Below are 15,323 nucleotides of genomic sequence, written 5' to 3'. Positions count from 1 at the left end.
CACTTAATCTCAGGAAACAGACTGAGGGTTGCTGGAGGGGAGGGATGTGGGAAAGCTGGGATGGCTGGGTGATGGACATTGGGGAGGGTATGTGCTATGGTGAGCACTGTGAATTGTGTAATACTGATGAATCACAGACGTATACTCCTGTAACACAATTACATTGTATATTAATAAAAAAGAAAGAAAATGAAATGTTCCTAGGGATAAAAATGATGAAAATCATATTCTGTATCATTTCTTCTTAATGTATGTTTCTTAGACGTTCTACAGCAATAAATCACAAGGAGTGTTTGTGCAAACAGACATGGAATCAAAGTCTCTAGGGATGAGACTTGATATTCTGTGTTTAATAAGCTCCAAAGTGATTCTTATTCATGGGCAGCTAAACTATGGAAAAGTAAGTGTGGGGAGGGATCAGTGGTTCCCCAATCTCTGACCCCAGTGTTGGGTCAGACTGGCTGCATCATTATCTTCTGGGAGGCTTACAAAGCACAAAATCCTATTCTCCACTTCTGAAAATTCTGATTCTGAAAGTCTGGATGAAATTCAGGAACTTGCTAGGTAGTTCTGATATATAGCTAGGTTTGGAAATCCTGGAATTAAATAACCAAACACTGAAATTCTTTACAACTCGAATAGTCAGTGATTCTTGGTATCGTAACTGAGATACCAAGTTATTGGCCTTGATATCAATTTATGTAACAGATTTTATCTTTGATAAAAATAGCATTTAGTTGTTGATTACAGGAAGAATCATTTTAAATATACTAAGAGCTCTTGTCAGTTTAAAGAGGAGACCATAAGTAAAATGATCAGATCCTGTATTTAAGTATTATGTAAAATTCTGCATTTGCTTATGCCATTTGTCACCAGATTCCCAAAAGTCATGGTGTGTCTCAGTCAGGCATTAGGATGGAAAAGAAGGATATGGAGTCAGGGAGAATGTTTTTAGGCCAACACTGCAGAAAACATGTTATAACTTTGAAGCTCTTTTTCAATCTGTGATCTGTTATACTCTGTTTTTTTCATTCTTCCACCATGGAAAAAAACCTACAGGTTGCCACAGTTTTGATGATCATCTGTCTTCCAATCAAGAGGGTGGAAAAAGCAAAAACGTGGTGAATCTTGGAGCGATACGACAAGGCATGAAGCGCTTTCAGTTTCTGTTAAACTGCTGTGAGCCAGGGACAATTCCTGATGCATCCATCCTGGCAGCTGCTTTGGATCTTGTAAGTTGTTGGAAGAGTTTATCTACTCTGTCTCCCATTACAATTGATACTGCTAAGAGACGAAAGCATGAATCCCCAATCCTGACCCTATCTGTGGAGTTAGGTGTTTTGTTTTGTTTTGTTTTTCTTTTAATCCATGCTTTATAGTTTTCAGAGTACAAGTCTTTCACTTCCTTGGTTAAATTTATTCCTAGCTATTATTTGTGATGCAATTTTTATTATTTGTGGTGCAATTATAAATGGGATTGTTTTTTAGTTTCTCTTTCTGGTACTTAATTATTAGTGCATTTTCAATCTGCAACAGATTTCTGTATATTAAATTTGTATCTTGTGACTTTACTGAATTCGTTTATTAGTTCTAGTAGATTTTTGGTTGAATCTTCAGGGTTTTCTATATATAGTATCAGACCCTCTGCAAAATAGTTTAAGTTTTACTTATTTCTTACTAATTTCTTACCAATTTCTTTTTCTTGTCTGATTGCTATGGCTAGGACTTCCAAAACTATGATGAATAAAAGTGATAACTGGACATCTTTGTCTTGTTCCTAATCTTAGAAAAAATGCTCTGTTTTTCACAATTGAGTATGTTAGATGTGAGTTTTTGATATATGGCCTTTATTATGTTGAGGATGTTCCTTCTAAATCTACTTTTAAGAGTTTTGGGTTTTTTTAATATTTTTAATCATGAATGGATATTGTACTTTGTCAAATGCCTTTTCTGCATTTATTGAGATAATTATAGATTTTTGTAGCATTGTGGTTTTTTTCCCTCAGCATTAATGGTAAAAATAGGAAGAAAATTGGTGAGGTAAAAGAAGAAAAGAGAAAAATTAATAAATATTCACTGGGAAGTAGGCTGTATAGCATCATGATTAAAAGGATGTGAGGGTTCTCCCAGGCTCAGACTACCTGGGTTAAAATCACTCTGACATTTACTAGTTGAACCTCTATAAAATGGAAGTAGGAATAATAATAATAAATTCTCCAGCTAAGTATAAGGACTAAATGACACATTAAATAGAAAGCCCTCATCAGATTGCCTGAAATGAGGTATCCGCTTAATAAAGTTGGCCATTATTATTGTTCTGTTATTATTAAGTTTATGTCTGTCATGTATTAGTACTTAAACATCTCTGAGTCTTGGTTTAATTAACAACTAGAGGAAAGATATAAAAGATCAGTTGAATTTAATTGTGCAGAAGTGCTTTGAACATCATATACTATTATACATGTGTAAGGGATTAAAGAATATAAAATGGATCTAGTTTTTTTTTTTTTTAAGATTTTATTTATTTATTTGAGAGAGAGAGAGAACACAACAGGGGAGCAGCAGGCAGATGGAGAAGGAGAAACAGGCTCCTCACTGAGCAAGAAGCTTGATGCAGCGCTCCCTGCCAGGACCCTGAGATCATGACCTGAGCCAAAAGCAAACACTTAACTAACAGAGCCACCCAGGCATCCCAAAGTGGATCTATTTTAAAAAGGGTTTCTGTCAGGTAAACTAGGCTCAGATATGCATTTTGAACTCAGTGTCTTCATTTCCTTTATTTATCTCTGGTTTAATAAACTCTTCTTACACTGTATAAATACTGAGTACAAAATACTAGGTAAAACATCAAGAATAAAAGTCTTTTATTTTCTCTTTTAAAAAATAAAAACTAAAGTAAACTTTTTTTTTACAACAAAAAACTTTAAGCCTATGTACAAATGATCCCTTTTCCAGATTTTATAACACACAAATAAGTGAGCTTTGACCACACATATTTTACCTTGGAAAATCAACCAAACCTGATAATGTAATTTATTACATTCTTTTGTGATATTTACAGGTATTGCTCTCAGGATAGTGACCAGCAAGTTATGTGACTTCACTTAAAACATGAAATAGAAATACCACTGTAATCACCCAAAATAATGACTTGTTGTTTAAGATTTTTCAGTCGGGGGCACCTGGGTGGTTCTGTCTCTTAAGGGTCTGCCTTCTGCCTTCAGCTCAGGTCATGATCCCAGTGTCCTGAGAGTGAATCACCTCAGGCTTCCTGCTCTTGAGGAGCCTGGGTACTCCCTCTCCCTCTGCCCCCTTCCCCCAACATTGGCCACTCGTGCTCTCTCTGTGTCTGCTCTCTAAAATAAATAAATAAAATCTTTAATAATAATAAAAAAGATTTTTCAGTCAGTTTTCCATTCCCGGATATTGGCCATTTTGAATGTTAGTAAATACCAAAATGTTCAGTGTGTATTGATGTATGCTATGGTGACTGTAAAATGTGGGGAATCATGAGCTTCCAGGAGAGCTGAGGCTGGTGGCACTTAATTAAAGAACAAGATGCCTGTCTAAAGCAAGAGAGTTTGACAAAGCAAAGAGCCAGTCCCTTGGTTTTTTAAGTGAAGGTATTATAATTAGCCTGTCCTTCCTTTGAGTTACACAGTGATTCTTTTTAATCACTGTTGACCTATCCAAAAAGGGTCAGATTAAAATAAGTAAATAATGTAACAAATTCATAGGAAAAGAGCGAACGATTGAACAGTTAAATAATGGGTGAGTACATGAACAAACAGTTCATCCAAAATACTCATACCCAATAAAGTATGCCCCATCTTATTGGCACTTAAGAAATGCTCATTAACATGTCCATAGACTCCTGTATCATAACTATCAAATTTGTAATGATTAGGAAGTGTTGACAATGTATGGAACATGGTGGTGATTAGTAGTGGGAGCATCAGGATTTGATCAGTGAATAGAAGGAAGTCATAATAATAGGGTGATGGTGGGCGAGCAGAAATGGTGAGTAGTGCTCCTTGGCCTCTCCGTGTGAATAAGTAATTTGGGACTGGATGTAGTCACAGAGGAGGGGCAGTTCTCTACATATTAATTAAACCACATGGCTAGGTAATGATGGAATTTTAAAAACCCAGAGTCAATGTAGCTTAAGACACTCATCATATCCTAATTAATTAATTAACTAACTCAACTCGCGTCTATTGAGAATTTCCCATATGCCATGCATGTTGCCAACTATTAATAGGTGCAACAAACTCAACTTGTTTGAATCTTTCCTTAGGAAGATTAGATTTGCCGAGTGATCTATTGTAGAGACTTCTTAGTACAGTATTCTAAGGGGAATAAACATATGATTAACATTTATTGGGTACCTATTTGTTTCCAATGGAAAAACCCTGAAGCTCAGAAGACTAACCAATAGGCCAGGGCTACACTGCCAGCCAAGGATAGAGCCAGATTAGACCTCTGTCTGTCTTCAGAGACCCTATATTTAGTACTCCACCATACTGACTGTCTTATTAAAAACTATGTGAAATCACTAAAACATGCAAAAATAATAAATTCTGTGTTTTATTCATGATCACTTAAATATAAGTAAGAAAGTAAAAATGACAGAAGTTAGTTGAACAATTATGAAATTCACAGTAAAATTATGCATTAGCACTTGATATGTGGTTTAAACTATAATGTTCCAGAGGTGCTGTCACGTCCACTTTTGTCTCAAATACTCATAGCTCTTTTGGAAGATTTTAAGACAAAACACGGTATCAAATTTCTCCAGAAGTTGCCTAACAAGATTAAAGAAAATGTTAATGACAAGTCATATTACTTCAACTAGTTGAAAAATTCATAGGAAGATATAGGCACAGCTGGCCATACACCTTGGAGAATAATGGCATGACAACCTTTGGAGATAACTATTAGTCAAATAAGCACCTGATGACAGAAATAATGGGTTGACCTTGACATACTGGAAAAGTCTAGGTAGGCCCCACACTCTTTTCAGAGATACTGATCTAAAATCTGCACATAAATATATATATCATACAATGAACTTTACTGAGCAGTATTTAAACATTTCCACATGACAGAACAGAAGCCCCAAGAGCCAAGGTGATTTTGCTCCAGGTCATATATGCCAGTCAGTGCTAAAGCTGGTTTCAAGGGGCACCTGGGTGGCTCAGGGGGTTAAGCCTCTGCCTTTGGCTCAGGTCATAATCCCAGGGTCGGGGGATCGAACCCCGCATTGGGTTTTCTCTCTGCTCAGCAGGGAGCCTGTTTCCCCCCCTTCTCTCTCTGTCTGCCTCTGTGCCTACTTGTGATTTCTGTCTGTCAAATAAATAAATAAATAATAAATAAATAAATCTTTAAAAAAAATTAAGTATAACTGGGTTCAAAGCAGAATCTTCAGATTCCATTCAGGATTCTTATAGCAGTAGCATATGCTTTCTCTGTAAGAAAGAAGCACATGCATACATACGAAATATATATATATATTTATTTATTTATATTTTATATATTTTTTATTTATTTAAGTGAGAATGAGTATCCCTTGATACATTGAAAATGCAATAGATTAATAAGATCTGCAGAATAAAAGACTATAAATTATTTTTAAATGTCCAAAAACATTTGGATCTATTTAAAAGTTTCCTTAACACATGCATACATGATGAATTCATGGCAAAAGGATTACCTGGCAAAATGAGACTTCTTAGTCAAGTAGTTGGAATAATTACTTCTATTAACTTTTACTAATGATATAAAAACAGACGTAGTAATTGTTTCCTATGTGAAATACTTCTTCGGATTTATGTAAGATGTGTATCCATGGGAGGAATATGAGGCTTGTAACAGAGAAAGCAAATGAGGATTTGAAAAATAATCCCAACAAAGCAAAATTAGTACTTTTTTCTGAATGGAGATTATTTTTAAGAGGAATATTGATGAATACTTTGATAATCAAATCTCTCTCGTGGGTGTTGAGATTTCATTCCCCCTCACCAAATGGTTTTCATACCTATTTGATTTCCAGCAGCTATAATGCTTATCGTTTTCAAGGAGATGAGATTACACAGGTTTCCAGATATAAGCGCATTTCTGTTCCTCACTGTAGCTGGACTCTGACCACTAAGTTGGATTGAAACCCCATTGAAAACTTAAAATAATATTTTATTTCCCCAAAAACGAGGGTATGGCCCTGATAGTTACCAACGCCAATCACTAGAATCTCCTTTCTTCTTCCTTTCTTTTGGAACCTACTATGGCACTGCTGGACCTTCTCAATGTTAAAAGTCTCATGGTAAGAAATAAAATAAAGGCGTTTGATGCCAAGAAGTTATGTCTTTTGAGTCTCAAAATAAAGAAGCATTTTCTTATGATTGTAGACATCCAGTGAGGAGATAGCTCCATGGAGAAGTAATGAGCTCTTTGTTCACTTGACTGCATTCAGTGGGGGCCATTGTACAGGGGCCTTGAAAAGTGGGTGGTTTGTATGATTTCCTTCCATACCTGAGTCTTTGATTCTAGGTCGAGGCCAAGGAGTGTGAAAGGTTAGAATTCCAGAGTTCAGAGTTAGTAAAGGTTTAAAGGAGTGTGGTAGAGGAGCCTGGGCGGCTCAGTTAGTTAAGCATCCGACTCTTGGTTTCACCTCAGGTCATTAGGATCATGATCAGGTCAGGATCCCCTCATGCGTTGTGGGATCAGCCCCTGCATTGAGCTCCATGCTCAATGGGGAGTCTGCTTGAGGATTCTCTCTCTGATTCTATCCACACTTGCCCTTACTCGCTCTCAACTTTTCTAAAATGAATAAATAAGGAATGCCTGGTGGCTCAGTTGGTTAAGTTGTCAGACTTTTGCTCATCTCATGATCCCAGAATCATGGGATCGAGTCTGGCATTGGGTTCATTGCTTAGCAGGGAGCCTGCTTCTCCCTGCCTGAGGCCCCCCCAGCTTGTTCTCTCTCTCTGTGTGTGTGTGTGTGTGTATGTGTCATATAAGAAAACAAAATCTTAAAAAAAAAAAAAAAAAAAAAAAAGAACTTGGTTGAATAAAAAGAGGGATAGGTAATGACAGTGGTAATTGTGGCAGTGCAGGCAGGGGTGGTAGATGATCACAATAGTAACATTTTCATTGTACTTGATAGTTGATAAAACACCTTCACATTTATTACCTTATTTATATGAGGGGAAAGGAAGCAGCCCAGGGAATAGCTCCCAACTAAGGGCACACTTAAATCCATTTTCTCAAGTATGGAGAAAAGAAGGAACTGAAGTCACTGATGAATTCTGACAAAGATACTGAGAAGAGCTGCATGTCCTACGTGCTTGAATCAGTACATTCTGTGTTTACTGTCCTTTGCACAGGTACAAAAACCACAGTTCTTCAAACTTGCTCACCTGGGTTGAGAGTGTCTCCAGATCACTCTGTCACAAATGTCTTCCATTAAATATATTTTTGGTTTTTGTTTCCTCTGTATTTGGCTTCACTTAATATCTGATTTCATCTGCTTCCTGGCTTTCAGAAATGTCTCACTGTTAAAAATATGTTTTATATGTTTTACAATGCATTTGTGGTTTTTAGCATATATGTGTATGTGTAAATATAAGTAGAGGTATCTCTATTTCTATCAAATAAAAATACGAGTGCAGAAATGTAGAGAAAGGTAGGTATAAATACAAATGATATCGATGGATAGATACACAGATGTGATCTAGATGCAGATGTAGACATCCTTATAGATTCTGCCTTTTCATCGGCTGGGCTTTGGGAGAGGAGGGAAAAATAAATGTGCTCCTTTACCATCGCATTCCCTTACGCCTCTTTCTCCCGTCTCTCCTTTAATGTGTTCTTTTGTTGGGTGTTGCATTTATTTTTAAATGCAGCTTAAATGCAATTTCTGCATTATGACATAATTTTATCCCAGATCAGCTTTCATTGTTTTATTGCTTTAATCACAGAATGTAAATGTGACTTTTTCAAGTTTGCGATTTTCTTCAGAATTAAAAAGTATTGTTAAATGGAAGAAATATTAGAAATGTCAACGTTCAAAGTCCTGCTGATCTGCAGGTTTTGTTTTAAACAAGTCTCTTGTCTCTGTTGCTGTGACTACTCACCTTAGGGATAATTGGTTTAATTTTAAGTCTGGCACAGCTCTTCCTCTCACTCTTTCTCTTTAGTACAATTTAATAGACACAAGTGCAAGGCATTTTGGAAAAGACATGTTTTAGTAAAAAACTCATCTTGTCTCTAGGTTTATGTAATCTACAAACAAAAATAGAAAAATTAAACAATTCAGGCAAAAGGCACTTCTGTCTGTTCTCTATGTATCTTGGGTGAAATATTCTACCCCCTTTTATTCAATTTAATACACAACATGTGTAGATATGATGACTTCTAACTTATTAACATGAATAACACTAATAATAATGTCAGTTTGTGTTAAGAACAATTCCATGAAATCAAGAAAGTCAGTGATAGTGTAGAGTTCTCTCTAGTCTGTGGGTGGGAAAAAATCTAATTGGTGGTAAGTTACATAGCCTCATAAATTGATAGCTTTAGGAAAGATTATATAATTTTTCTGCAAACTGGGACACTTTGGAGAGTGAAAAGCGATGCTGTCAACTAAATTCTAACCAAAGTTAAACAGACATAAACTGAAAGTCTCCTCATGAAAATGAAACATTGGTTACCATAGGTAGATTTATACTTTCAGGTTCACTGCATCAAATTTAATCCGTTATAGGGTCTTACCATCACAAATCCACTTGGTGATCAATGCAGATTAGCTCTTTTAAGAAAATGGGAATATCTGCATAAGAGGAACTATCAAAGCAAAATCATATTGTGTTCTCTTTTGAATCATGAGAAAGGTTGATACAATTCAATAATAACCAAAACTAAATCATCAAATTATTCACTTGATGCTAGTGGTATTTCTATATATTATTTGATTTTTTTTTTTTTTTTTTTTTTTTTTTTTTTAAGATCCTAACTATGGGATGCCTGGGTAGCTCAGTCATTTGGGCATCTGCCTTTACCACCTCAGGTCATGATTCCAAAGACCTGGGGTTCAAGTTCCGTGTTGGGTTCTTTTCTCAGCAGGGAGCCTGAGTCTCCTTCTGCCTGCTGCTCCCCCCTGCTTGTGCTCTCTCTCTGTGATAAATAAATAAAATCTTAAAAAAAAGAAAGGGTCCTAACTATGAAATGTAGCACAAAAGTAATCTATTTCATAAATTCATTGAGTTTTAAGGGGAAAAAAATTATCACATATCCACCACTACCATAAAGAATAGGACATTTCCACTTTCTTTAAAGTCCCCTGAATTCCCTTCCCTAACGGCAGGTCCACTACCCCCTACAAGACACTGCTCTCTTGAACTTTGTTTTAATCTTTCTTGTGCTTTAATTTTATCACATGAGCTTTTATTTCCTACGAAATATATTGTGTTTTTTTTTTGCTTTGTTTGCCTGATTTTGAAATTCATTTTACGTTAAATCATGCTATCCTCTTTTTGCACCACATTAAGTTTGAGTTCCATCTTTGTTGATGCTTTTAGCATTAATGTATTGATTTTCACTAATGAATGATATTTGTTTTTGATTATATCACGGTTTATATATCCATTCTGTTAGGTGGACGTTTTTATTTTCTCCAAATTTTGGCTATTTTGTACAATGCCTTCATGAGTATTACTGCTTATGGGCCTTGATTCACAGTTTTCTAAATACACCTAGGGGTGGAATTAGTGAGTCATAATTTTATTCTATGATGCCACAGTGTGTTTCCTGATAATTGCAACAATTATTGGCACCAACGCTGTAATAAAAACTCCTATTGCTCTGTGTTCTTGTCAGTGTTTGTATTATCCAACATTTTAATTTTTAACAATCTGGTGAATTAAAGTAAAAACACTTTATATTTCAACCTAAAGTCTGAAATGTCTTTTCATGGGTCTGGTTACCTTTCATGTTTCACTTTGGGAAACGATCCCTTAATGCCTTTTGTTTATCTTTTTATTGGAGGATTTATCTAACTTTGTATTGATAATTTTAAAAGAGAGTATAGATTCAGTAAGAATCCATTTTCTGTTTTTATGTGGTATTATTTCCCACTTTCTGGCTTATTTTTTTATTTTATTCTTTATACTAAATCTTAGTGAAGAGAAAATTTTAGTTTGACCCATTAAGATTTTCTTTATGGCTAGCTTTTTTCTTTTTTTTAAACAACTTTTTAAAGAAATCCTTGGGGTAATAAATATATTCTTATATTTTCTTCTAAAAGTTTTAATTTACATTTCATACTGAAGTCTTTATCTAAAACTTACTGTGTGATTGCTGTAAGAAATTGTTTTTCTTTCGTTTTTTTTCCCCACATAGAAAATAGTGATCTTAGCATAATATGTTACTAGTTCATACTTTATTCTCTCATGTGTAGATAATTCATTTCATTCTTTCTATTATCTTTATCATGTGTCAGGTTTCCATACATGCATGAGTGCAATTCTGAGGGGTTTTTTTTTTGTTTGGTTTGGTTTTGTTTTTCCTGTTTCCATTCCCCTTCTACCCGGAGTCAAACTACTCTGTTTAATAGCTAGAACTTCTAGCATCACACCCAAGTTATTCATGGCTCTTTGCTCTTCCAGGCAAATTTTTATAATTAGGTTGTCAGGTTTCATGAAAATTTTTTTTTCTTGGAATTATAGTGAGTCTATTGATAAATTTAGAGATAATTGAAATTCAGTTCTGAATTGATTAGTCAAAAGTTCTAGTTTTTGATTAGCCTAAGTAATTTTAATTTTTTTAATAATTTGTCAACTTCACCTACATTTTCATGTTTGTTGGCAAAAAAAAATATCATAACATTTTCTTCTTAGTTCTTAATTTTGGCAGTATCTGTAGCTATTTTATCTGTTTTTATTCCTCGAATTGTGAGAGTTTTTTTCTTTTTTTTTTAGGCTTGTCAGAAATTTGTCAATTTTATTAGTCTTTTTTCATGACCTTGTTGAGTCTGTTTTATCTTCATTCTCAAATTCTTTAATTTCTGTTCTTATTTTTATTTTCTTCTCTTACTTCGAATTCATTGGTTTATTCTTTAGCTTATTGATTGATTGCTTATCTTATAATTTTATATTTTCTTTTCAAAATTGGCATTTAGCTATTAATTTCCCTCTAAATACTGCTTTAAGTACATACTCTAAATTCTGATAAACTGTATTTTTTATTTTGTTAATTTATTTAAAAATCATTTTTAATTTCCTTAATGATTTCTTTTTGACCCATAGGCTATTTACTTGTATATGTGTTTGTTTCAATTTGTAAATTCCAAGTTTTTGTTAGGCACCTATTTGTTACTGATTCATTACTCCATTTTTACTGATTCTTTGGAATTAATTTAGACTTGTTTTATGAACTATAACATTATCAATTTTCATAAATGTCCCCTTTGTGGTTAAAAAGAATGTGTAGTCTCCAATAATTGGGTACTGCATTTTGTATTTAAAATCTCATTCTTATTTACTTCTTACTGCTTTATCTGTTGATTACTAAGTTGTGTTTAAATTTTCACTCTTATGGCAAATTTTATCAAATTTATACTTGTAGTTCTGACCATTTTTATTTATTTAGCAGCAGTTTAGAAGTGTGACAGATATCTGGTGCTATGAACATTTTATTATTATCTGGTGACCCAGATTATTTCTAGTAATGCTTTTTACTTTAAGATAGATTTTTCTCTGATACTAATACAGCTGAAACCATTTTAATTATGTTTAACATTTGCTTGATATGTCTTTTTTGGCTGATCTTTTATTTTTAATTTTTCTATATCTTTGTGTTTTAGGTATATCTTTCATAAAAAAAAAACAGATATTTGAATTTTTTATACCACTTTAACAACTTTTTCCTCTGGGAAATTTAGTACATTTGCACAGATTGTGATTGATGATATAGATTCACTTCCTTTTTTTTTTTTTTTTGCTTATTTATCACTTCTTTTCATTATTTGATTGCGTGCCTGTTCTTATTTCTATTCCATGTCCTTTTTTAGATTGTGTTGGATTTAGTTTTATTTCTATTGATTTGGTTTAGCTTTGTGTTACTTATTTTCCTTCACTAGCTTACAAATCATTCTCTCTTAATACTTTTACGTACTTAAATTTAAATGAAGTCTAAAATTAATATATTTATTCTTATCTCAAACAGTAAAATACTGTAGAAGATTTTAACCACAACTATTGTTTGAGATTTAGTTCTATGTTGTTTTTGTTTTTGAACACTGACAAAGTAAACATTATTTTTTGTGTGAATTTGAGGAAAATTATTTTTAAATTTACCCAAAAGCTTAGCATATTCTCTGCTCACCATTTCTCCTTCCATCTCTTACATTCCTCCTAAGATCTACCCTTTTGAAGGAGACCTTTTAGAAGTTTCTTTAGTGATGATCATTTGGAAGGAAGTAGTTCTCTCAGCTAATTTACTGGAAAATGTCTTTACTTTGGTCTCATTCTTGAAAGATACTTTTGCTAGAATTATAATTATAGGCTAAAATTTTCTTTCTGTACTTCAAAGGTATTGTCCCATTCTCTTCTGGCTTAATTGACATTGTATTATGTATAGGAATATACATAATATAATCTGCCACCCCCCTTCTATTGCCTTTAATATCTTCTCTTTTGATATTTTGCAGTTTCACTGAGATTTTACTAACATATTTTTCCTAGTTGAGGTTCATAAAGTCCCTGAATCATGTAATTGACATATTATGTCTATTCTGGAAATATTTTAACTATTATCTCTTCCAAGATTATGTCTTTCACATTTTATCTAATCCTTACTTCTATAAATTGAAAAGGTCTATGATAGGTATTACCAGTTTATCCTCTGTTTTTGATAACTTCTCTTTCATATTTTTTATTTCTTTGTTTCTCTTTCTTTCTTTCTTTTGTTTCTTTCTTTGTTTCTCTATACCCTGAGTAAGTTTCTGAGATATCTTCTTCCATTTAACTTTGTCTAATCCCTCAGTCTTTAACTATGAGTAATTTTGCTTACTGGGGGACATTTGACAATGTCTGGAGGAATTTTTCATTGCCACACCCTGATGATTGCTACTAGAATCTCCTGAGTAGATACCAAAAATCCTGATAAACATCTCATAATATATAGTGCACCCTTCATAAAAAGGGAATTATCTTGGCTCAAATGGTCAGTAGTGCTGAAGTTGAGGGAAAAAAAAGTGATTTAATCTGTTTTTTTTAAATTAAATTTTATTTTTTCCAGTGTTCCAAAATTCATTGTTTATGCACCATTAATCTGTGTTTTAATCTATACACTGTGTTTGAAATTTCAAATACTACTTTTTACTTATAGGATTTTATTTTATTCTTGTTTTAAAAGTGCCTGCTCAATTTTGATAACTTAATTCATCATACTTAGATCATTCATACAATATCCACATTAATCTTTTTTTTACATTAATCTTCAAATGTATTCGATACATTAGAATTCTAATAATTGCTCTTTTTGTGGGTTTGATTCTATACTTTTTGTTTCTTCTTTTACTCATGGTGAATTTTTTAAATGTATTTTTTATGTGAACTTAACTTCTCAGATCTTAAGGAATTCCTTAAGATCTATGTTAAACGCAGTGTTATTTACTGGACCAGCAATATCATCATCATCTGTGAGCATGTTTGAAATGCACATTTTCAGACCCTCAACAGATCTACTGAATCAGAATCTCTGTAGTGAGAACAAAAAATATATATTTTTTTATATATTCAAAAGTGACTCTAATGCACATTCAAGTTTGGAGATTTGAGAAGTACTGCTTTAAAGTATTCCTCCAGAGAGGATTTCCATTTCCCTTCTCAGGTATCTGGAAACCTAAGACCATTTTTTAAACTCTTTTTGGTGATCAAGGAGCATGGAAATAGTGTCCAGTCTAGTCCAAACTTATATAAGAATGTGAGATTTTGACTAAGAGTTCTTATGAAAGAATTTTTTTTTTTTTTAACTTCTGTTTTACCCAGAACCAAACCTAGTCAGTCAAGCCTACTTCTATGGGTAGATTGTTTTCCTATTCATCCATTGAAGGTGGCTCCCACCTGGGATCTGGACTTTACATAGGGGTAAATGAACTGACCTCCCCCTCTGCTTGGACCAGAAATTTAACTCATGGCCTATCGAAAACATAGTCTGGCCTCTCCATAGTCAATAGAAACCCTCACGGTAATTATTCTTATGCTAGCTCACACCTGTCTCTCTTCTCCGCCCAGAATTACACTTTCTTGTAGTTTCTTCTCTCCAGTAGTCTATTATCTCAAGTTAGAAACAAAAGCAAAAACAAGATGAAGAAGTGAGGGGATATTTTATCCAGAATTTTTAGATGTCTAAACCAAAAGAAGTTTGTCTTTACACCTAATACATCATATTGTCAGAAACAGAGGACTTCATTTGGTTTTTATAATATTTACCCAAAATATTAATGTGATCTGTGTAACTGTTAAAATGGCAAGTCATCTAGACCATGTCCTAAAAAATAATACCTGCCTATAGCCTTACAACTGATGATATCGGTTGCCCGCAGCTACTGTGGGAATGAGCAAGGGCAGAGGCAGCCCGTCAGTTACTTAATGATCTCAGTCAGGCAGAGAATTCAATACAGGCTAAGTAATAAATACTGACTCACAAGCACATGCCCTCTAGCAAATGAGCTTCCATTGTATACTAGGATCCATAATAACTGCCTAGTCCCACTAGTTTTAAACAAGTAGGTATCTCGCACCAGCAAGAGCTTTAGATTTTATGGTAAGGCAATAAAAATATTATGTAATTCCCCAGGGGCCAACATAAAATATTCAGTCTTTTAAAATAGTTAGTTCCTGTCCAGTGTTTTTATATGAGTTTTCAGAATCAGGGCTTCTTCTCACATAATAAGTTAAGATATAGTCCTTCAGGGAAAGGAATATATTACAATTATAACCTTCAATTAACCATCGTATCTTGGTAACAATATTTTCTAAGTCCCCAGGCAAAATAAAGCACAGCTGTTTGAATTAGTGTTCCAATTCTTTCCTTCACTTTCATAAAGGAAGCATTCAATATACATAATGATCTGATAAAAAATGCAGGAAAAAAGTGACAAAGAAAGTCAAGGAAAAGTAGCCAGCACTTGAAGTTTTCTTCTCGCTGTAGAATGTTAGAGAAAACCATGCTGCAGAATGACATTCTTAGGACATTTTGTAACTTTAACTGAACAGCTCTGTAGGCATTATAGAGAAGACCTTATGTAAGAGCAAACCATATGA

At 33.8% G+C, this 15,323-nt stretch overlaps 1 protein-coding gene across 1 annotated transcript in view; it reads left to right on the top strand.

The window, feature by feature from the left end:
* Nucleotides 1–15,323, top strand: part of LOC123389936 (protein unc-80 homolog) — a gene marked incomplete at its 3' end in the record, with an annotated part of 71,570 nt that overhangs the window by 32,031 nt on the left and 24,216 nt on the right. Inside the window, 1 exon segment of the mRNA XM_045072832.1 lies at nucleotides 1,060–1,232. Within this exon segment, the coding sequence (XP_044928767.1) occupies nucleotides 1,060–1,232 (173 nt within the window).

This window comes from Mustela putorius, unplaced genomic scaffold (genome assembly GCF_011764305.1).
Source record: "Mustela putorius furo isolate JIRA1106 unplaced genomic scaffold, ASM1176430v1.1 tig00004220_pilon_pilon_pilon, whole genome shotgun sequence".
In the NCBI taxonomy this organism is placed as follows: Eukaryota; Metazoa; Chordata; class Mammalia; order Carnivora; family Mustelidae; genus Mustela; species Mustela putorius.
This window is presented reverse-complemented; position numbering and strand designations above follow the sequence as displayed.